Source organism: Bombus pyrosoma, linkage group LG1, assembly GCF_014825855.1.
Source record: "Bombus pyrosoma isolate SC7728 linkage group LG1, ASM1482585v1, whole genome shotgun sequence".
Classification (NCBI taxonomy): Eukaryota; Metazoa; Arthropoda; class Insecta; order Hymenoptera; family Apidae; genus Bombus; species Bombus pyrosoma.
The window spans coordinates 8,332,357-8,355,653 of NC_057770.1; the positions used below are offsets into that span (position 1 = coordinate 8,332,357).

At 31.3% G+C, this 23,297-nt stretch overlaps 3 protein-coding genes and 1 pseudogene across 4 annotated transcripts; all 4 read left to right on the forward strand.

Annotated features, from left to right (window-relative positions):
* Nucleotides 1-303: 303 nt before the first annotated feature.
* LOC122568078 lies at nucleotides 304-1,660 on the forward strand (annotated as a pseudogene).
* Nucleotides 1,661-4,926: 3,266 nt separating this feature from the next.
* LOC122567106 (U4/U6 small nuclear ribonucleoprotein Prp3) lies at nucleotides 4,927-7,655 on the forward strand. Its single transcript, XM_043725325.1, has 5 exons — nucleotides 4,927-5,190; nucleotides 5,458-5,669; nucleotides 5,780-6,566; nucleotides 6,641-6,998; nucleotides 7,083-7,655. The coding sequence occupies exons 1-5, from the start codon at nucleotides 5,046-5,048 to the stop codon at nucleotides 7,477-7,479; spliced, it is 1,899 nt and encodes a 632-aa protein (XP_043581260.1). The 5' UTR covers nucleotides 4,927-5,045; the 3' UTR covers nucleotides 7,480-7,655.
* A 761-nt stretch (nucleotides 7,656-8,416) lies between these two features.
* LOC122567096 (peroxidasin-like) lies at nucleotides 8,417-16,744 on the forward strand. 2 transcript variants are annotated; one of them, XM_043725302.1, is made up of 9 exons: nucleotides 8,417-8,953; nucleotides 9,236-9,314; nucleotides 11,791-12,562; nucleotides 12,808-13,235; nucleotides 13,708-13,955; nucleotides 15,331-15,580; nucleotides 15,712-15,830; nucleotides 15,950-16,109; nucleotides 16,191-16,744. In XM_043725302.1, the coding sequence occupies exons 3-9, from the start codon at nucleotides 11,840-11,842 to the stop codon at nucleotides 16,267-16,269; spliced, it is 2,007 nt and encodes a 668-aa protein (XP_043581237.1). In that variant the 5' UTR covers nucleotides 8,417-8,953; nucleotides 9,236-9,314; nucleotides 11,791-11,839; the 3' UTR covers nucleotides 16,270-16,744. The 2 variants fall into 2 exon arrangements, with proteins under 2 accessions (XP_043581237.1, XP_043581227.1); XM_043725292.1 differs by lacking the exon at nucleotides 9,236-9,314.
* A 1,257-nt stretch (nucleotides 16,745-18,001) lies between these two features.
* LOC122567104 (heat shock 70 kDa protein cognate 5) lies at nucleotides 18,002-22,698 on the forward strand. Its single transcript, XM_043725316.1, has 11 exons — nucleotides 18,002-18,211; nucleotides 18,625-18,686; nucleotides 18,804-18,949; nucleotides 19,561-19,684; nucleotides 19,786-20,094; nucleotides 20,307-20,469; nucleotides 20,560-21,016; nucleotides 21,195-21,491; nucleotides 21,602-21,789; nucleotides 21,900-22,040; nucleotides 22,122-22,698. Exons 1-11 carry the CDS (start codon nucleotides 18,119-18,121, stop codon nucleotides 22,203-22,205), a joined length of 2,064 nt encoding a protein of 687 aa, XP_043581251.1. The 5' UTR covers nucleotides 18,002-18,118; the 3' UTR covers nucleotides 22,206-22,698.
* Nucleotides 22,699-23,297: the final 599 nt, after the last annotated feature.

The following is a 23,297-nucleotide window of genomic DNA, read 5'->3' on the forward strand; positions in this document are numbered from 1 at the left end:
ATAGCTATATACTCATAGGAAGTGCGTTCACCTATACAGGTAAATGTACGGGTCTGTATATATCGAATACCCAACGGACGGCAGAACGTACAAGAGAATAGCGTAGTATAAAGCATAAACTACAATTAGCGGTAATCCGCGTGACACGGGCATGGCACCCTTTGCGCATATTAAAGCATTAGCTACCGAGTCATACGAGCGAACCGTACATCATTTCAGGACGTGGCCACGTCTGCCAGTAAAATCGTTAAATTTACGAAGAAACACGACTGACCCGATACTGACTGAATATTAGTAGTACGGATGGCGATGTACGTTTCGGTATTCCGCGCGGACAGTGGAGCTGCCACTAGCGGCATCGATATCGCGTCGCACGCGATGAAAATGTACGCTTTTCTAACACCACCAAAGAAAAAAGAACCCGGTTACCGAGATAAATTACAAATGAAATTCGATGAGAAAGCTTTTTTTTGGTATACGCGCCGTAGAGTGGAAAGTAATTGGTAATTTTGGTTTTAATCTTATCTCGCGTTCGACGAAGGATTAACGGCTTTGCGTCGAACTGTAAGACCGGTTTCATACGGCGATACGTGTAATACACGTATACGTAGCGTATTTTTATAAACTTGGAAAATTCCAACAATTTACAGAAAGAATTTATATGAAAGCCCAGTTAGAAAACTTACGGAATGAGATTAGCCAAATTGTTAAAAATATTCGTGTAAGTCAAAAATTGCAAAATTGAAAAATGCAACTAAATTAGCGCGCGTAAAAAGCTTGTAACGAAAATCTGCCTAATGTAGAACGGTGGCATTCTGTTTTATTAGCAAGAAGATATCCGAACAAAGACGAACCCATTATTGTTAAATGTTCCACTATCTGAAATTTTGTAGAACATCCCACGCAAATACGGCCACCAGGTATATGTTATCTAATATATCTTTAGAGAACGTTTATTTCAAGTTTTTAGCTAACTCTTTGAAATCAAATATATATGCCCGCATATTGAATGAAAAAGGAGCGCAAGAAATTACGTAGGCAAAATAGACGTGAAGCATTTAAAGAACAAGAAAAAATACGATTAGGTCTTGAACCTCCTCTAGAGCCAAAATTACAAATTTCGAATCTTATACAAGTATTAGGTACAGAAGCTGTATAAGATCTTACGAAAATAGAAGCTCACATCCGATAACAAATAGCTAAAAGATTAAACACGAAGATGCTAACGCAGCTCGAAAACTTACTGCTGATCAGCGATGGGACAAAAGGACAAGAAAAATTAAAGAGGACACCACGATTTGTGTACATGTAGCAGGTTACAGAATACGTGATTTTTTAAATAACGCTTCAAAGAAATTTAAAATGGAAATGAATTGCAAAACAATTTTATCTAAAAGGTTGTGTAATACTCTTATGAGACGCAATATTGTTGTTGTTGATAATAAATAATGATAATGAACCGTGTCAAGCGAAAAGAAGATATTATAAAAGGCAGGGTCGGAAATAATACGTCGAACAAATGCGTTCTTGTATGAGAAAATACTAATACGCAATATCATTTTGGAGAAATTGAACTCAAAGTTTGCCTAAGTGAAAAAATGCTCGGAAGTACTTTAAGAAATACGAGGCGCAAGAGTACTGGGATTTAGCCTTAGCTTAGCATAGAATATTAATAATGAATACATATGGATATTAAAAGGACATTTTTGCTACGACATTTGCCAGGACCTTATTAACTTTTAATTACTTTATTAACATTTTTTTACGATTTAATCAATTTCCTTACAAAGTAGATCTTTCTATTTTATTAGAATCATTTTCTTTAATACATTTTCTTCTTCTATTTTCAATGATAAAATTCTAACAAGATCTTGCAATAAACTTAATTCAAACGTAATTAACTGCGACGCTTTCACAACAAACTAATGAACTTCGAGTGTCATAAGTACAATAATCGATACCGTGGTCGTAGAATATCTTGCGCGAAAGATATTTCTATTAATTGCAAAAAACGAGCAGCTTTCAACCGAAGTTACCAATCCTCTTTATACAGTTCCAGCCAGGTAAGCTTTCTTAAGGCTATTTAAAGAGGTTTAATCAATGTATTTCTCAGTGAAGGTAACTCGATTCCTTCCAGTATTTGTCCACACTGCATCCGCAGTTTTTGTAAAATTCCCGCTCGATAGCAGCCTAAAACAACAGTTACGAGTTTCAATTTCTTCGTTTCAATTAACAGAAAAGTTTAGAACAACAGTTTCGAATGAAACAAATGTGGTTCCTAGAATTGGCCTCATCGGTCACCAAGGAAGCGTGGAACAGCATAGTTCCCTCTACCATTCTCATTTGCGGTTGTCGGTCCACTGCTATTCGACTATCCTCCACAGCTGTTTTCATCCCCTATACCCCCATACATTTCGTTGTAACAAGTTTACATGATACTGTAAGTCTTATTGAACTCATTCAATACTTAACATGATTTAACGCTATATATTTTAAAATGCGATACCTTTCTGTTTTGTTTCCAAATGTTACGAAACTAAAATTGGGTAGATCAAAACTGTTAAAAATTCCATTGAATTTCCTCATTAGTTCGTTACTCGATTAGGGACAATACTTTTTAGTCCATTCTATCTACATATATTTGTTTCTTGTCAAATAAATTGTTAGCCGTCCATCAAGTTCTATCCATCCTATTCCACTCTATCTAATGAACAGTAAATTAATTAATTCACCGAAATTATTTAAATGAGATAAGGAAGAATAACAAAAAAAAAAAAATAAAATCATGACAAATTTACTATGACGGCAATTTAATACAAAAATTACAAACGTAACAAAAGTTCTATTATCAATTGAATGTTATTTGTACATCACATTAATAAATCAAATGTTTAGAAACTTTCTGCTTTAAAAAGATATATAACTTTCATAAATTTTTGATATTAATAACCATATGCGCGGAGACATGATGTAGAAATTATTGATAACTACGGTGAAGTAAATGTCTAAAGTAACAAATTTTTCAGAACCATCACATATGCTATTTTGTGGATTTGCATTACTAGTTTCATCTAAAGTTGGTATTGTAGAACTTTGCGTAGGTTGTATCTAGATTCATTACGCGCGAGTGACCTCTTAGGAATTTCTATCATACTCTGCAGCAACAGATGTCCAGTGTCTAAAGTCTAAAGAGCTGGTTTCAGAAGTTTACGCAAAACATTTGTCTCTTTCACAAGATTCATATATTGTAATAATTATCACATGTTTCGTTATTATCAATTTATTAATAAAGCCTATTAAGTTAATATGAAACAAAAAAAAAAAAAAATATATATATATAGTAAAAAGTAACTTTCAGAAGGAGGCCTACATAAAAGAATTTATGAAACAATAAGGTATAAAAGATACTATATTTTTACCTTCAAACATTCTGACTGAATTAATTTATAACATTTCTACTTTTCAGAACGAAGCAAAATAATGATACTTCAAAAAATTTAAATCAAGATATGTTAAAAAATTTTAACGTTCTTTTTACATAACAATTGTTTTTTTTCTTCTACCCATTTTGATTATATAAGTGTATACATCTCATCCATTTACATATTTTAGTATTTATATATATACAATTACATCAAAATTTTAGTATAGTGATCATTTTATATTACATACTAAGAAATACGAGGGTCGTGTAGAAAATAATATCCATCTACGTATAGAAGCCATGTAACACGAATGTGCTTATAAAAGCTCACCTAGCTTTATTCATGTCAATCTTTTCAAAATGCATTTGTATTGTTGTTATTTCAAAACGGGTATTACTTTCTGGGCGACTCTCATATGTTAAAAAATATTACGATTTTTCAAAATTAACCTATTTTTTATTTTCATTTTTAAATAGTACACCACTACGTATCCTCCCCAAGTCTTATTATTTATTTAGTAATAAAACTGATTTTAAAAATTTCCTATATTCAGTTTTCACTAGCATTACATACTCTAGGAATATTTTCGTGAACATCCTGGGAAACTTATTGGTATTACCTGATATATATTACCACGATGACTGAAAACTCCTGAATAACTAAATAACAATTACGGTGCTGCAATTTGACGTCGGTAATATTTGTGTATGTTTACCAATATCTAATTTGGAAAAAAATATTGTTTTATAAACAGATATTATGATGATTCTTTAACTTATAGAGGTTATGTCGTGAAGTACCCAATTTTGTATTAAATTGTGGGATTTATAAAAGAATTAATTCCGCGATCTTATACATGGGTTCAGCAACTCTTCCAATTTTTGGTGGTGGGGGGATGTTATCATTTTGATGTACATATTTTAATTCCCTTACTAGCCACATGATGACGCCATTATGAAACTCCTCCAGCATGCGCATACGCGTTTGTCATTAGTAACAGATGTAATGCGTTATTTGATTTAAAATTTGAAAATTAAAGTAAACACTTAATAATCAACGGAAAGTTATTGTTCATTCAAAACATTTTAAAATAAATGAAACAGGATAAAGATAGTTCTACTACTATATTATTATAACGACATAAAATGTGCACTACAGAATTACCAGGAGAAAGTATGTTACTACAATTGTCTCTTTGAATCACTTCTTTTTTCATTATGATCCTTAAAATATTTTTCATATATCAACTGTGAGTTAAATTTTGTTATATCAGGAATGGCTTTCGCCCATTTCTTTTCTAAATCAACATTTTTAAGTTTTTTAGATAACGAACCCTTTGCAACACGACACAGTACACGCATTTTTTTTCTCTTTACTCGTTTCTTCTTTCTATTCGAATATGTAGCGGCAGGCGCGGTAATCGCTAGACCGCTACAAATGCACATGCGCGCTTGGGTAGTTTCATGATCGCGCCACTATGCGGTTAGTGAAGGAATTAATATTACAGATGCATATGACATCAAAATGATATTCCCTTCGAACCTATGTATAATGTATATTGTATACGACCGTGATCATCGTAATTAATTCTTTACAACAAATATTGACATATTTAATAAAATGGCATTAACAAGGAAAGAAATAGATGAAATGAAACCACAAATCGAAAAAGCAGTACATAAATTTCTCGGTTTTGGGGAACCTGCTATTGTTACCACGGCTGTCAATTGTATGACTTCAGGTTATGATAAACGCAAAACGGCAGGTTTGTAATAATATAATCACTTACATGATTATCAATCATCACATCATTTGATTGTATTATTTATTAATTATACTATAACACTATTTATTAATTATGCTATTATTATACTATTCACATACATTCCTATTTTATCGTAGCATAGAATGAAGTGCATCAGAATTATATTTTCCTATAAATAATTTAATATGAGTAATCATAAGCTTTATTATAAATATGTAATTTCTATGACACAAGTAATATACTTTTATAATGTTCCCAATATTGTAGATAAATTATCAGCTTTATTGGAAGACAAAAAGGCTTTAAAATTGACGGAAAAAATATTCACAATATACGATGATGCCAAAGCAGCGCAAAAAAGTAAAAAACGAAATCATGTGGAAGATAAGGATAAGGATAAAGATGCAAAGAAACCTAGATTTAAGGATGATGAAGTCAAAAATGAAAAAACAACGGAAGCACAACTATCTGCAGATAAGGTATGAACTCATATCAATGTGAACTAATATAAACATGTTAATATATTTACTACATTAATTCATATAGTATTATTGCTTTTATTTTATATTATTTTATTATTTCTATTTAGATAAAACAAATGATGGCAAATGCCCAAAGAGAAATCGAGGAAAGGAAAAGAGCATTAAAAGCTATAAAACAAGAAGAAGTTGCCCCAGTAAAACCTTTACTTAAAGCACGAGATTCTTTACCAACAGTAGGAAGCATGTATAATCAAGGTTTATTAAGTAAAACAGATTCTGACAAAGCAAGAAAAATAGCTGCTTTGCAAGCACAAATTAGAAGTAAACTAAGCTCTGGATTACTTGGAAATGTTAGTGTCCCAGATAAACCAACTCCACTAATTTTGGATGAATCTGGCAGAACTGTAGATATAACCGGCAAGGAAGTGCAACTCACACAAGTGGTACCAACATTAAAAGCTAATATTCGAGCAAAAAAACGTGAAGAATTTAAAGCCCAATTGCAAGAATCAAAAGGTCCAGAAGAAATTCAAGACACGCACTTTTTTGATAATAGGATAGGTGTCAAACCGGCAGTGCGAGGCAAACGGACACTCAAATTTCACGAACCTGGGAAATTCCAGCAATTAGCAGAAAGAATTCGTATGAAAGCCCAATTAGAAAAATTACAAAATGAGATTAGTCAAATTGCCAGAAAGACTGGTATAAGTTCTGCAACTAAATTGGCGCTCATAGCGCCGAAAACAGAAGCTCTTAGTGAAGATGTGCCTAATGTAGAATGGTGGGATTCTGTTATATTAACAGGAGGATATCCGAACGAAGATGAATCTACTACTATTAAAAGTTCTACTATCACAAATCTTGTAGAACATCCCACACAAATGCGACCACCAAGTATGTACTACCTAATACATTTTTTAGAGAACGCTTATTTCAAATATGTGGTTAATTATTCTTTTTTATTTTAGCTGACCCTTTGAAACCAATATATATGCCTGTATTTTTAACGAAAAAGGAACGCAAGAAATTACGTAGGCAAAATAGACGAGAGGCATGGAAAGAAGAACAAGAGAAAATACGATTAGGTCTTGAACCTCCTCCAGAACCAAAATTACGAATTTCGAATCTTATGCGAGTATTAGGCACAGAAGCTGTACAAGATCCTACGAAAATAGAAGCTCATGTCCGACAACAAATGGCTAAAAGATTAAAGGCACACGAGGATGCTAATGCAGCTCGAAGACTTACTGCTGATCAGCGACGGGAAAAAAAGGCAAGAAAAATTAAAGAGGATACCACGCTTGGTGTACATGTAGCTGTTTATAGGTGAGCTTAAAAACACATAAATAAATACTATCTAACTATATAATATATATACGTATCATGTAAAAAGTAATACTGTCATTACAGAATACGTGATCTTTTAAATAATGCTTCGAAAAAGTTTAAAGTGGAAACAAATGCAAAGCAACTTTATCTAACAGGCTGTGTAATGCTCTTCCGAGATTGCAATGTTGTTGTTGTTGAAGGAGGAGCCAAGCAATTAAGTAAATACAAACGACTAATGATGAACCGGATTAAATGGGAGGAAGATATTATAAAAGATAATGGAAATGATGTGCCGAACAAATGTGTTCTTGTATGGGAAGGTACTAGTAAACAACGTCATTTTGGAGAAATCAAATTCAAAGTTTGCCCGATTGAAAAAATGGCGCGTGAACATTTCAAGAAACATCAAGTAGAACATTATTGGGACTTAGCATATAGTGGAGCAGTACTTGAAAATACAGACGATGTTCATTCTTAGAAACGATTTTTGTAATTACAGCAATAAATATTACCATAATATGAACACAATTATAGATAATTTCAATACATTTTAAATAAACAATTATTATGGGAGCAAAAGATAGCAAGAAATGAATAATGTAAACAGTGACACATGGAGCAAAAATAAAAGTGCTCAAAGCCTCTCTAATAACAGTTTTATCTTTGAACAGTTATAGAAACCCTGGATTCAAGATATAAAATTTAATTTTCAAAAGAAGTTATTTGTTATTTATTTATTATATACAATCTAAGAAAAGATATTTTTTCCATTATTATATAAATTTTTCTTTGGAGAACTTTATTGTTTATTACGAATACAGGAAAGTTGATTACAAAAATACTGTACTTTTTATTATTTAGGAATAATGATTTTCAAAAATATTATTAAAGAATGTATTGAACATATTAATATAAAATTGTATTACTTTCATCAGCTATAATTGACCTTTAAGTAAGCCAGTTTTATAATCATGAAGTACATATTATTTTACTTATCTTTCTCTTTTACATACCAATATGTAATATTAAATTCACGTTTATGAGGCAAAGATCTTCATATTCAATAAGAAATGTGATCCCATTACTTAAGTTTAATTATTTTTGAAACAACTGACATCAACTGTTTGTTGAAAACAGATACAGATTGTTATTAGCATACAAATAATTCTTATAAAGTTGTTTCATTCTCTTAATTTTAATCTATCTCCCTACGCGTGCCATAAATAATCGCACGAGACGCGTAATACATACTATTTTACGGATTGCCGCATCAAGATTGTAGGCGTATATAAGACTGTGCATAACCAACGCAGTTAATCATTCGCAACGTCGTCCCCAAGAATCTTAATCTTTGGACAACGTTATAGTCGAGCCTATAAGTGTCAATTAGCACAGTATAATGGCACTAAGACCCTATACGAGAGGTATGCTGTAAAAGAACACGCATGTAATTATGCACATACAGCGTGCTATGTATACGAAAGTGCTAATGTACTTTGGATCCTTGAAACTGTACGTCCAACCGCGACTACGGATAACATAGACTATGAAAGGTGAACCTTGGTCTTGTTCATAATACCAATCCGGTTGCAGGAATGATGCGCTTTTACCGTATTTATAAGAGTTATATACGTTGGTTCAGCGTACCTTGTTGACACCCTATACTAGCGTGATTCTTACTGGACCCCACTCTTTAAACCCACGGAACGGACTGCAGTTTTACTTTCGTTCGAGGATCGGTCTCAGTTCAGGTTTACCGCTCCGTGCTCTTGCGTATACTCGGCGCGGTTCTTGCGAAATTTTACGAGGCAAATGAATTCTGTTGTACGTTGTTGTAATTAATGTACAATCAATTACTGTCTGTCAATTACTACTGATACGATAGTTTTGGAAAAAATGTACTTGTGTGTGAAACGAAGGCCGGTCAACGGTATATTTCTTTTCCTGTCACGGTGAGTGTTTCCGCTTTCATTTTGCGAGATAAACGATATCTCGACTACATACTTTAGTACATCTCGAATCGCGACCTATGATTACAACTACATACTTGAATAATTTTTGTAAATAAAGTTGTTTCATCCGAATGTTTGACATAATTTAACATTTGAAAATGATTTCTCCATTTGCATTTTTAAAATAATGTCAACATTACAGATAATTATGTGTTTAAAATTTCATCTAGTATATTAATTAATTAATGAAGAGAAACTAAAAATATTTTAAAAATTCATTAGTAATGTGCCGCCTACTTTCTCAGTGAGTGGATTTGGCATAGATCATAGAAACACGTGTGTGTCAGCAAAACAAACATGTGTGAGTATAATCACTCAATGCACAGTGACTTATTTTCCTAATAAAAGTTACATAATTCATTTTTTGAAGTTGTTACAAGCAAATATTTTGTAATTTATATTTTATATATTATTTCAATATTTAGTTTACAATGTAATCTTAATGCTAGAAAAAAGATCACGTGTATTTGTATTTATTTTTGAATAAATATTAATTTCGTAGTAAATATCAATCATACTATTAATATAAACAAATTTTTGACATATATAACTCTTAGAAAGCTTCAACCGTGTATCTAACAATATAATAAAATTTATTTTGTACTTGCATCAGATTGATATTTATAAATATTCTTATTAAGAAGAATTGTTAATGTTCGTGTACGAAAATGTATATTTTACATGAGATATAATATAAAACAGACTTATTGGTATGCCGATGTATCAGAAAGCTAACTTCTAGTTATAAATCTTTCAAAATGGAAATTTATTGCGTTGAATATCTTTGTCACCATGTCATCAAAAGTTTGACAAAAAATATATTATGAAACATGTTTTTCTTAAAGGTCATGGTTCCTTTTACATTTCTCATTATTATTTTTAAATCAATATTTATATGCATATATTTTCTAGGTAATGTTCTTGACATATAATTAAAAGACAGTGAATAAGATATTCCAAAATTTCAAAGTAATTACTAGTAAAAAGAATATATGAAATCATATGAGATATAAATTTTTAGAAACTCTAAAATATAGTAGATTATATATACAGACAGAAATTTTTTTTATATGTACCTTAATTGTACTTATATGTGTGTACCTACTTAAAAATAGAGAAACGGGAAGAATCGTCAAATAATTGATATAGATATAGCATTAATGATTTACCAACATCAGTGTTATCAGGTCACATAATAACGTGTATACATGATTATATCTATTTATTTTTAGTAGGAATTTGAAAATTTTCTTCAGCAAGAGCAAACCATGTTTCCAAATAGCTTTCATCGATTTGTACAGGCACTATTCGTGGACGCAGAAAAGATTACGTAAGAAAGTCACAAAAGAACCAGGAAAGAGTTAAATGTCAAACAACGAATCTTCTTTAATCTCTTCTTAAGGTCGCCCGTGTATCCCATCGGTATGATTAAAAAAATACCTAAGTACCAGACTTAACTCCAAGATATATGTGGATGAAAGGATGAATGAATTTAATATCAAATAAGACGACGCGATAAATAGAATGATGGACAGTGCTCCATACAGAATGAGGCGAAATGCCATCTCCTAGACAAGGTCTCTAAGATCCATTGCGGTATCTGCAACAGAACAGACATTAGTCAGTCACGCGATTTGCTTCGTATCGGCATCGTTTTTTATTAACCAGAAGATTAATCTATGGAGAAATTATAATACGAATTTTTCCTATATATATTTAATTGTATCGTGTGAAAAATTAGCTATTTTTGTCGCATACTCCATTTCAATCGCAATGCGGATGTAGGAACGACAAGAACTTCTAATCCGAATGTGCCCAACCCTATAATTGTGTTTTTAATGGTTGATTCTATCGCGTCATTGTCAAGTTAGGTAATAACACAACCATTGAATTTACATGACAATTATTAGGTAACGTCAAGGTATACTACTGTATAATAGAAGTTATACATGATTTCTCACGAGTTCACTTCAAGTGGAAGGTGCAAGATTATCATGGTGTTCTCAACACCTTCTATATTCTCACAATCTTAATAGTCAGGGGTTTCATACTGCTACGAAAGTTTCAGCTTTTGTCACGTTTAATTAGTCCTTCCTTATTCCTTCAGTACGGAGAAAGTAATTAATAGGAAAGAAATATAATTTAAGTTTCGGTATAGAAAAATACTTTGTACTATCGTTATAATATGTAATTGCTATAAATAATTAAATATAAAAAATCAATTTACATAAAATCAATATATATATATTGCTTGGCAAACAAAGTTCTTAGCAGATATTATCTTTGTTATGATTAGATTCCTTTAACGGTGATCTTGATGACCCATAAGATTATAAAATACCAATAGGTATTTATCCTAACAATGATTGTACTGCTTGTAACAAGAAATGAATGTTACCTTATCGTTCTCACGATACTGGTAGTAAAGTTATTTTCTAGAGGTATATTATTCCCAAGTTTATTACAGATAATTGATGAATTTTTTTCTCACAAGATTACTCTCGAACGAACTAGAATTGCTGCAAGAATCTACATTTATAAACGCTTTCTGTTCCCACAGTTTTATTTCTTTTAAAGGTCTGCCATTGCCATTGAATTTTAATATTATATATAAACCGTTACCATCGTTTTCACTATCAAAAACTGAAGCTTAACTACAAGTGGAAACAATATACATAATGAGATAAAAACAGACCGATCGTAATATTCGGATAATTATATGCGGTAATATAGTTAGAGGTAAGCTATATTTTCTATCTTCAGATTTCGATTCACAGATTCCTTGCCACGTTGGTACTCATCAAAGGTACTACATTACCGTCAAATATGTTACTGGATCTGGGTAGGCGTACAAATATTTCGATGGAGAAATACGATCAGGCGGAGCGAGCAATCCTGAACTCGCGGACACATTTGAATCACGGTTCTCCTTCATGGTACCTCGGTGTGTCACATGAAATGACCGAACACGCTCAGAATCTCTCAAGGAAAGCTCTACGGATAGAAACGATGGCCGTAATGCTGGTAGAAGCTTTGAACATGTCATCAAAAGAAGCATCTTCCGTATTACCATCGGTATCTGCCATCAGTTGTCCTGACTCGCCTACATATTTGCAAGTGATGGCCAGCTGCAAGAAGATCGATCCCCGCTACAGAACGCACAGCGGGAAATGCAATAACGGTTTGCATCCGACTTGGGGCGCAGCTCTAGAAGCTTATATACGGTTCTTGCCAACTGAATACGTCGATGGTGTTTCTCTACCGCGTATAGATTTACCTAGCGCCAGAGACGTCTCTTTGAGAGTTCATTCCGGAGGATCCGATCTTAAACATCCGTATCTAATGGCGCTCACCGCGCTCTTTGGTCAATTCCTCATTCACGATCTCGCGCACACGCCAAAGATGGAACTACCCGATGGGGCGAGACTAAAATGTTGCGACGTGGATTACGAACACTTTCATCCAGAATGTTTTCCAATCCGAGCCAATAATGTTGTCGGCTGCATGGAATATTCTAGATCGGCGCCGCACCCAGGAAATTCGCTACAGGTAATTGAAATATAGCGTGTGAATGAAATCCCTTGCAGGAACTCTGCAGGAATTCCTGATATGTAACGTGTTTACTAAGTATTAGATAAGTGGGAATGTCCTGTCGGTTCTTGTATTATCCATCAGCAGCATTGTTTTATTCAACAAATTATGATGAATTTGAGTAGAAATTAATTTTGTTCTTCTTAGTTAAAATGTCTTAACGCGGTACTTACCAAACAGTGTAAAAATATTTTTCTACGTAGGGATGCAAATTGGGTCCTCGGCAGCAGATCAACCAAGCGTCATCGTACTTAGACCTTTCCCCTGTTTATGGGAGTTCCGAAGATGTAGCGCAAGCTCTGCGATCCGGCAAGGGTGGTTTGCTTAATACACAGAGGAAGAACTTACCCATGCCTTCGCCTAAGTATGAAAGTTGTAGAAGCGCGAACAAAGCTTTCCCATGTTTTCTTAGCGGGGATTCACGGGTAAACGAGAACCCCGGTCTCACTCTAATGCATGTACTTTTTCTGCGTGAACATAACCGAGTCGCTACAGAGCTAGGACGACTGAACCCTCACTGGGATGACGAGAGACTCTATCAGGAAGCAAGAAGGATCGTTATCGCAGAAATGGAACATATAACTTATAACGAGTTTCTACCCGTTGTTCTCGGAGAAACAACTCTCGACAAGTACGTGTTCTCTCTTTCCTTTTATAATTAATTTCACGGATTAAAAGTTTCATTCGTTACATACGCACCACAAAATTTTAATTCGGTCTTATTAATAATTGTATAGTTATTTTATTGATATAATTATAACCCATAACTATTTAGACATTTACAATAGTACATTTCAATCTAAAGGTTCATATATTCGTTATATTTTCAAAGTTATGACTGAAAAATGTTCCTCTACGGTCAGTTTGTTTTCTGTTACCATAGCTAAAATCAAATATTCTTATTATTTAACTAATGTTCTCATCGATATTTATTGCTATTTTATATGGTTGCCTGAAATAAGACCAGAGATTCAAATTAAACCTTACAGTTTCATTTCTCTTATACTTGCATATTTACAATAATTTGATAGTGTCTAGATACTTATGGATGTTAGTGTATATATGTGTATGTAAAATGATTCGATTTTTTGGAAAACTGGAAGATATCAGTTACGCTTAACGCATCGAGGATACTTTCGAGGCTACGATACTCGAACGGATGCGACACTTTCAAACGCTGCCGCCTCTGCTGGACTCTTCTTCATTGCCACGCTGACCCCAAAAACCCTCGACCTAGTTGACTCGCGATCGGCGTTAAAGTCTGGAGAAAGGTCCTTACTATCGGCCTTCTACGCTCCGCAAGAGTTCTATGAAGCTGGTGCTATTGATCGCTTGATTGCTGGCGCTACAGGTCAGTTGAAATTACATATAAATATAATTTTAATGAAAAACATCCCTAAGTATACGTACATCTCATAAGATTTAATCATCGAAAGATATATGCATGTACATGTAGCTAATAGAGTTCGACGTGATAGCACAAGATATGATTAGTCCAATGTACGTCTGACTGTAGGTTTCACAAGATCAATTATTTTATTGAACATATATTACATGCTGTAAATACACAAGGATTCTGCTATGATATGCCAAATGGCAGTGGACATGTACTCCGTTTCATGAACAGAAAATATGTTTTAAACTATTCTAAAGAATTATTAAAAATCATAATTATATAGATAAAAATCATCAAGGTACTATTAAGCTACCTTATATATTAATCATAGATTTATTAAAAATTTCTAATTATAAACATTTCTCTATTAAAATATAGTTAACTTTCAACAATTTTTGACAATCGACTGTGATATTACGGAACTTTCTAATATCTTTTTTTAACATCGAATAGTATGCTATTTTAAAAACTTTATGAGACTTAAATAAATTTCTTTGCTCAGTTTCATATTTAGTATAATTGATATTTATTTTAAGAAATCGATTATATATCAAGTAAAATTCTAATTAGATCTAGTCAGTTAAATGAATACGATAATTGATTAACTATAAAAATTAAACTCGATTGTGATTGCGTAATTGATAATATGTGATTGTTTAGTCTTTAAAATTAAGTTTTCGTTCGTATTTGTTCCTCCAGTCAAAACAAAAGAAATAGTTACGGTTAATGCAGAATAATCTAAATGTGTGTGTGTCAATTTAAATGGCATTAGTTCAAGTAAATTATTTGACTCGTAGTTATTTATTGTTAGAGTCGTTTGTACAGTCGTTTGTTGCTTCAAATGGCAAAGTTTTTAACGCAACCTTTCGAAGTATGCATCAGTTACAGAATATAATAGATTATTTACGTTAAGTGATCCTTACTATCTGTAGGTTTCGAAGATTCATAATAGTCTAGACCTTTAGATACAAAAATTCATAATTTTTAAATTATATAATAACATATCCCGATGACATGATGAGCGATGATCGAAATGATATATTGCGATATAAAATCATTTATTCGAATAAGAATTCTGTTAGGATATTACACTCACTCAAATAGAAAACTAAAACGGTTTTATCCCATTTATATTTTCATTGTACATATCAACTATGATTTTAAGATTTTTATAATAATATTTAAAAGAAAAATGTTAAAATGTGTTAAAAGTATATATAGAATTTAGATAAAAAATTTTTTAAATATTGTTACGATCTGCTAACACATTGTCCCATGAGAACTTGGTTTTAATGACGATCTAGGATGCAAGATTTAATTTCCGCGACAGCGGGACATTCTAGGAAGCCATTGCCACCAGGACTGAATGAAATACTTTTGGAACGATATTTCCATGATGGAAAAAGCAACGACATTCCCGTGGATTACGCTGCTCAGATCATACAACAAGGAAGGGATCATGGTTTGCCACCTTACGTGAGATGGCGATCATTTTGTAATTTAGCACACGTCAGTAGTTTTGAACATCTTAGAGGAGCAATGTCCAAAGATACTATAGAAAGACTTCGAAATGTTTATAAGTAAGATATAATTATAATAATTTATTATTTGAACCTGAATACATTTTAATTTATAATTTATAGTTAATAATTTGTATCATTAGCTAGTTGTTGAAACGAGTACTATTTATGGTTTCTTTTTCAATTTACAGAAATGTAGAGGATATAGATCTAGTAACAGGATTGCTTTCGGAAGCACCATTACCCGACTCAGTCTTAGGACCAACGTTTCTTTGTTTATTGGGCCGTACTTTTCGGAATATTCGTTTTGGTAAGTGATCCGCGATGTCTATATTCATTACAAAAGTATGTAAAACTCTTCGCTTTGAAAGTATATATTTTATGATTAATTTCACTGATTAATCTAACATCTCATAAATTATAATACAGGTGACAGATATTGGTATGAGAATGGAAATACCCCAGGATCGTTTACCTTATATCAATTAGAAGAGATCCGAAAAATCACAATGACGCAAATATTATGTTACAATGGTGAAAGATTGAATTGGGTGCAACCTAGAGCGTTTCTTCTAAGAGATCGTTTTTTGTAAGTTCATTGCTTTATTTTTATTTGAATAAACTTTTAAAGTAATAGACAAAAGAAATAATAATCAATGTTAATTTTTAGAAACGAAGTGATAAACTGTACGATACACAAAAGCGAATCGCCGAATCTTTCATTTTGGAAAGAAAGGAATAATTCATAACTTTTTTGCTACTTGTAATTGTACATAGCAAACATTACATAGCTATTATTAACAGAAAACGCTAGAACTTATGTTAATCAACATTGTTCCTTATCATAGAAGCTATAAATCCGTATATTTCATTTTCTTTTCCAAGACGACAAATTAAAAAAGAATTTATTAAATCAAAAATGAATAAAATTATAAATGAAATACACACTTGCTACTTACTACTTAAGAATTATGTATCTGATGCACATGCTAATGTGTATCTCTTTCACTATGTCCTATTTAATATTTTTTATACATTTTGTAATAACTACAACTATAACTACATTAATAATGATTGTATTTAAAAAATACATGCAATACATACAATACAAAAATTTAAAAAATGTATCATTGAAATATAAACACTCCCATATTTTCTGTACATAAAATAACATCAAATATCTTTCAGAATTGACAGATTATAGAAAATAATAATCAAAGAACAATAAAAAATATCAAAATACAGAAATGTTTTCATTTCTACAATAATTATTCCTATATATAAATAGATTCCTCGTAATATACATATATAAAACTGTTCGGAATTTTGAGTGACCGTCCGTTTATGGCAGGGACAGGCCCATTTCTTTCTTTAGGAAATTCCGAACTGCATGTCCTCTCCGAGCTGTAAACCTAACGACTTCAAGGTCATGTAAAAATCCCTTGGAAAGGACTAGCCGGAAGGACACAGTGGAGTAACGAAACCCAACGGCTGGTAAGGAGACGCAGCAACGTAGGAGGACAGTTCATCATCAGACATCGTACCATACGGGTGAAAGACTTTACTTTCAACAAGATCTTACCACTGCCGTGCATCACAGTACAGTACACGTTACATTTATACAAGTTCAACACAGTGCTGAATTACTCTAACATTCGATATATTAAACCTCCTCCACCTTGAGCGTTAATTCATTCGAGGTACGCAATATCGACCGATCGGTTTGACCTGACCGGTTGCTCTTTAGTCGATAATTCCCAACAAAAACATTTTCATTCATTTCATATCATTACAATAAAATTAATAGCTACCAACAATTATTTAATGTCCAAAAAATTAAACAAGAGAATAATAGATTATTGCTTAAAACAATGTAATGAGAAGTATTTGTCAATAAAAACTTTATACTTCAGATTAGTTTATATTGAAAATGTTTGCAACATATACGATAACAAATAAAAATATTATAGTGTGCTTATATAATTAACCTTTTTTATATTTTCTAAATAATGCACGTTTTAAAATAACATTTATTCATAATTAATTGCATATCTTGTAAATATCAAGCAAATTATTATTTTACTATCATTAATTTTATTACATAACTGCAATATCGCGTGGCATCACCTTTTAAATTCCGGAAGCAACTGAATGTAATACCTCCATAGACAATTTTCGTTGTTGAATAATTATATCTTTTACTTTTTATAATAAAGTAATTAAATATACCAACTCGTATTATAATAATTTAAATATTATATAATATATTTTATTTCCCTGATTTCAGATTTTTATCATTTGTTTGATTAATGATTACAATATCTATACTGTTGTGGAATATTCGGGGTAATTCTCGAGTAACGAAGAGTAGGAAGGCCATGGAATACGTTGATTCGTATATTCTTCCAGAGCAGAGTACTCATTGGTCAAATAATACTTTCTACATTAGTCGACAGAATGGAAGGTTCCTACTGCGCGCATGGTATGCGCATTGTGCTGGTCTCTCTGAAGGTTGCATCATTACATATAAAGTTGGAATATTCGCGTCTCTTTTTAAGTTTTTCATAAATTTGAAAGGATAAAACATATAAAATCAAAATGTTGACCGCTGCAAGGTTGTTAACTCGTAGTTGTAGTAATATAACCTACGACATTACTAGAAAACAACAATTCAGTACAATTGTTAAAAATGTAAGTTTCGATGGCGATTTACGGCACGGCGTGCAATTACATTTATCGAATATTTTTACCTTGTATTGAATTTGTACAATCATTTGATCATGTAATAGGATTGAACTTATTATTTCGTATCTATCTTTATTTTTTCAATATTTTCTATAGCTAAATGTTCTTTTTATCAGCATTAAGCATTAGCTATTTCGTAGCCGGCACGTGACCAGCCTCTAACAAAAATTATATATTTTTATATATTTTAAATTAATTTTATAAAAAGATATAGCATAATATTTATTACATTTACGTTTTTATTATATGTCATTTATAACAAATGTTACAGGAAGTTTTTTTTTTATTATAATTAATTGTGTTATAGTAGGATGCATTAAATATAACATTTACAATACATAAATTAAAATATTTTTCAGGCTGCGGTTCCTGCATTGGCAGTACCCCAACGATTTACAGATCTGCAACAATATAGATACAAGTAAATTGCTCATGCTATAATTATTTTTTGCATTAAAATTGTATTTAATTTTTATATATTGTTAATAATATAACTATGTTTTTAAATATCATGAATGAAAGTCTATTATTTACTTAGATCCGAAGGCGTGAAAGGTGCAGTTATTGGCATTGATCTTGGAACAACATTTTCATGTGTAGCAGTTATGGAAGGAAAACAAGCCAAAGTTATAGAAAATGCAGAAGGATCACGAACAACTCCATCTTATGTAGCATTTACTAAAGGTCAGAATTTAAAATTTTATTTTCTCAAATATTGCAACATTAAAGTTTCAAACATATTTATCTTGTAGTAAAATATGTCTTCACATATATGAAATAAATATTTAACAATTTACATTGTCAATAATTCACATTTATACATGCCAGTAAAATCAGTGATTTACATAGATAGTTCGTAAGGCATATAAGATACACTGCTTATTAAATATATTTATTTACTTTTTTTGTAATTTCTCCTCTGCTCAATGTATTAATTTGTGAAAAAGGTCTTATTGTGTTATTCAGTTGTGCTGTGTTTTTTGTTCCTTTATCTGTTTGTAATGTACTGAAATAACTATTTTTTGATTAGAGAATACAAACATACAAGTAAAATTTATTTAAAGACTATATAGTATGTAAATAAAACTAAAAGTAAATGAAATAATGATTTTTAGTCATGTTAAATAAAACATAATTTGTATAATAAATACAATATTATAATTCATTTCTATTTATAATAATACAAATAGAATTGAAACATTAAAACATAAGATACCAAAACCTATTTGATTTATGATACTGCTTCCAAGTTTTTGTTTTAATGAAATTAAATTATAAAATTGTTAACTTAACAGATGATGAACGTTTAGTTGGTATGCCAGCTAAACGTCAGGCAGTTACAAATTCAGCAAACACATTTTATGCTACAAAACGATTAATTGGACGAAAATTCGACGACCCTGAAGTAAAAAAGGATATGTATGTACATTTTGTACGTGTGTATGTGTATGTGTGTGCGTGCGCGCGCACACATATGTGTTAATAAATGTAATATTTTTTTAAAATCATTATAATTTTAGGAAATCTGTGTCTTATAAAATTGTTCGAGCTTCTAATGGAGATGCATGGGTACAAGGAGGTGATGGTAAACTGTATTCCCCTAGTCAAATTGGTGCATTTGTGCTCATAAAGATGAAGGAAACTGCAGAATCGTATTTAAGTACTCCAGTAAAAAATGCTGTAATTACTGTACCTGCATACTTCAACGATTCCCAAAGACAGGCTACCAAGGATGCTGGTCAAATTTCGGGGCTTAATGTACTTAGGGTAATTAATGAACCAACAGCAGCTGCTCTTGCATATGGCATGGATAAAACAGAAGATAAAATGTGAGAATTTCAATATTTTTAATTATATTGTAAACTTAATATTAATGCATATAAAGTACATCAAAACAAGAATGATGCCATTATTTTTCGTCTCTTAGAACTATTGCATTATACATGCTGAATTTGTTTTCTGACTATTTTTATAAAGTATTATTCATTATTTTGATTAATAAAAAGAGCATACTCTTCAAGTATATGGTATATTCTTTTAGCATTGCAGTATATGATTTAGGAGGTGGTACTTTTGATATTTCAATTTTGGAAATCCAAAAAGGAGTCTTTGAAGTTAAATCCACAAATGGAGATACCTTCTTAGGAGGTGAAGACTTTGATAATGCATTAGTTAATTATCTTGTATCAGAATTTAAAAAAGAGGTATATATATTGAAGTAGTCTGTATTATTTTTAATATGTACTAAAAGTACTTATATATGATATTTTAACATTTTCTTTTTTTGTGTACAGCAAGGCATAGATATAACTAAAGACACAATGGCAATGCAAAGGTTAAAGGAAGCAGCTGAGAAGGCAAAGATTGAATTGTCTAGTTCTTTACAAACTGATATAAATTTACCTTACTTAACTATGGACTCTAGTGGACCAAAACATTTAAACCTCAAGCTTTCAAGAAGTAAATTTGAAAGTCTTGTTGCTGATTTAATTAAACGTACTATTCAGCCATGTCAAAAAGCACTTTCTGATGCTGAAGTAACGAAGTCTGACATTGGTGAAGTATTATTAGTTGGTGGTATGACAAGAGTACCTAAAGTTCAACAAACTGTACAAGATATTTTTGGACGGCAACCATCCAAGGCAGTAAACCCCGATGAAGCTGTTGCTGTAGGTGCTGCTGTTCAAGGTGGTGTCCTTGCTGGAGATGTAACAGATGTTCTTCTTTTGGACGTTACCCCTCTGTCACTTGGTAAATGATTCTTTCTTTACATATTTCATCAAAATTATTTTTAGACTATGATGCTTATAACAACTAATCTTCTCTCTGAACAAAATGAAGATCCTAATCTCCTGAGTTTTGATGAAATAAACTTTTTATTTTTTAGTTATGGTCATAGAATTGTTGGTTTAATGTTTGTATTATTTAGGTATTGAAACACTGGGTGGCGTTTTCACACGATTAATTTCTCGAAATACAACGATTCCCACCAAAAAGAGTCAAGTATTCTCTACAGCTGCTGATGGTCAGACTCAAGTAGAAATCAAAGTACACCAAGGCGAACGAGAAATGGCTAGCGACAATAAACTTTTGGGACAATTTACTCTTGTTGGAATTCCACCCGCACCTAGAGGAGTACCACAAATAGAAGTCACATTTGACATTGATGCCAATGGCATTGTTCACGTATCTGCTAGAGATAAAGGAACTGGAAAAGAACAACAGAGTATGTAAACGTATAAATTAAATCCAACATATTTTTTTACGAATGAATTAAGTTTTTATACACACAAACAAAATAATTTTATTTATTCAATTTTTGTTTTTTATTTGCAGTCGTTATTCAATCAAGTGGCGGTCTTAGTAAAGATGAAATTGAAAACATGGTGAAAAATGCTGAACAATATGCTAAGCAAGATAAAATAAAAAAAGAAAGAGTTGAAGCTGTGAATCAAGCTGAGGGAATTATTCACGATACGGAATCCAAATTGGAGGAATTTAAAGCACAATTGCCACAAGACGAAGTAAGCCTTTATATATAGTATTATTACATACCTGGTATACGATATTATATGATATACCATGTCAAATCAACTTCCATTTCGTCATAATACCATTTAACAATGATTTATAGTGTGACAAACTCAGAGAATTGGTTGCAAAAATGCGAGAAACATTAGCTAAGAAAGACGATACGGAACCAGAAGAGATCAAGAGACAGACAAATGAATTACAACAAGCTAGTCTTAAATTGTTTGAAATGGCGTATAAGAAAGTGCGTACTTTATTTATTATTAAAATATTGATTGTTACTAAATTCATTATATTTATTAAATTTATTTGACTATATATATAGATGGCCGCAGAACGAGAAGGACAAAGTCAAAATCAACATCAGCAACAGGAAGATGGGCCTGAAAAGAAGGAAGAGAAGAATTAATCCAAGAATTAAATATATACCAAATTTTCATTATGTACGTAAAGTGAATCTTTGCAAAGAAATGCTATACATAGTACGTTATTTATTACGCATTACAATTTTGTGAGAAGTAAAATTGTAAACTCTGTATATAACTGCTTGCATTATAGCATTTGTTGCTATCATATTTTGTATTATCACATGCAAAAGATAAAACGTAATTTTCATTGGTTTCAAACACTTGGCCATATATAACAACAGTAATGAAAATTGGTAGCTTAAAAAAATGCGATTGTAAATCTATTGATTCAGTATGAATGTGGGAGAAAATAGAGAATGCGATGAGTGCTCGATACAAAACAGATTATTCCTTAGGAAGTACGCGATATGTAGATTATTTTAGGTAATATTGTATTATGATATGATGTTATTAAAATTTTTTATTTGAAACACAGCTCTAGAATATAATTACAATGTTTTTGATGTGTTCTCTAATAAATTTATGAAAAAGTAATGTATTTGTAAATATATGCAAAGTGTCTTGCTATAAAATTGTATAAAATGTTTTTGCAACTGTTAGAAGTAGTAATTAATACTTTAATATTTATTAAGATCTTCTACCAATAATGAATTTCATTCTTCTTTATTGAAATATATACTAAATTTTGTTTGAAATATTTTTACAATTTATATTTATATATTTCAGAAATCTTGGTTACCACTGAATATAAGATACTTCTATTTAAAAATAAAAATATTGAGATATTTCACAATATTTGAATCATATTCATAAATTTGCATTCTTTAATACATTAAGCTTCAGTTAAATTGGTTTTTAATATATAGATAAAATATATTTTTGTTTTCTTGTATGAGAAAAAATGTATATATCCAAACAAAATATTGACCAATTTGAGAAAAGATTTTGTATAAGAACTAGTTTGTAATTTGTAATTCTATAAGGCATTTATGTATATTTTAAACAATTGTTTTTTTGGAATTGTTAGGAATTACATAGTTATAATAATAAAATCAATCGCATATATACAAATATGTACAAATAATAATAAATTGTGATTAAAGCATAATGTTAAACATAAAATTATTATAAAA

Coding starts and splice junctions, on each gene's coding strand:
- LOC122567106 (XM_043725325.1), top strand. CDS start 5,046: ATGGCATTAACAAGGAAAGAAATAGATGAAATGAAACCACAAATCGAA. Junction 5,191..5,457: donor TGATAAACGCAAAACGGCAG/GTTTGTAATAAT, acceptor CCAATATTGTAG/ATAAATTATCAGCTTTATTG. Junction 6,567..6,640: donor CACACAAATGCGACCACCAA/GTATGTACTACC, acceptor TTTTTATTTTAG/CTGACCCTTTGAAACCAATA.
- LOC122567096 (XM_043725292.1), top strand. CDS start 8,898: ATGTACTTGTGTGTGAAACGAAGGCCGGTCAACGGTATATTTCTTTTC. Junction 12,563..12,807: donor ACCCAGGAAATTCGCTACAG/GTAATTGAAATA, acceptor TTTTCTACGTAG/GGATGCAAATTGGGTCCTCG. Junction 15,831..15,949: donor TTTTCGGAATATTCGTTTTG/GTAAGTGATCCG, acceptor ATTATAATACAG/GTGACAGATATTGGTATGAG.
- LOC122567104 (XM_043725316.1), top strand. CDS start 18,119: ATGTTGACCGCTGCAAGGTTGTTAACTCGTAGTTGTAGTAATATAACC. Junction 20,470..20,559: donor TATCAGAATTTAAAAAAGAG/GTATATATATTG, acceptor TTTTGTGTACAG/CAAGGCATAGATATAACTAA. Junction 21,492..21,601: donor AACTGGAAAAGAACAACAGA/GTATGTAAACGT, acceptor TTTTATTTGCAG/TCGTTATTCAATCAAGTGGC.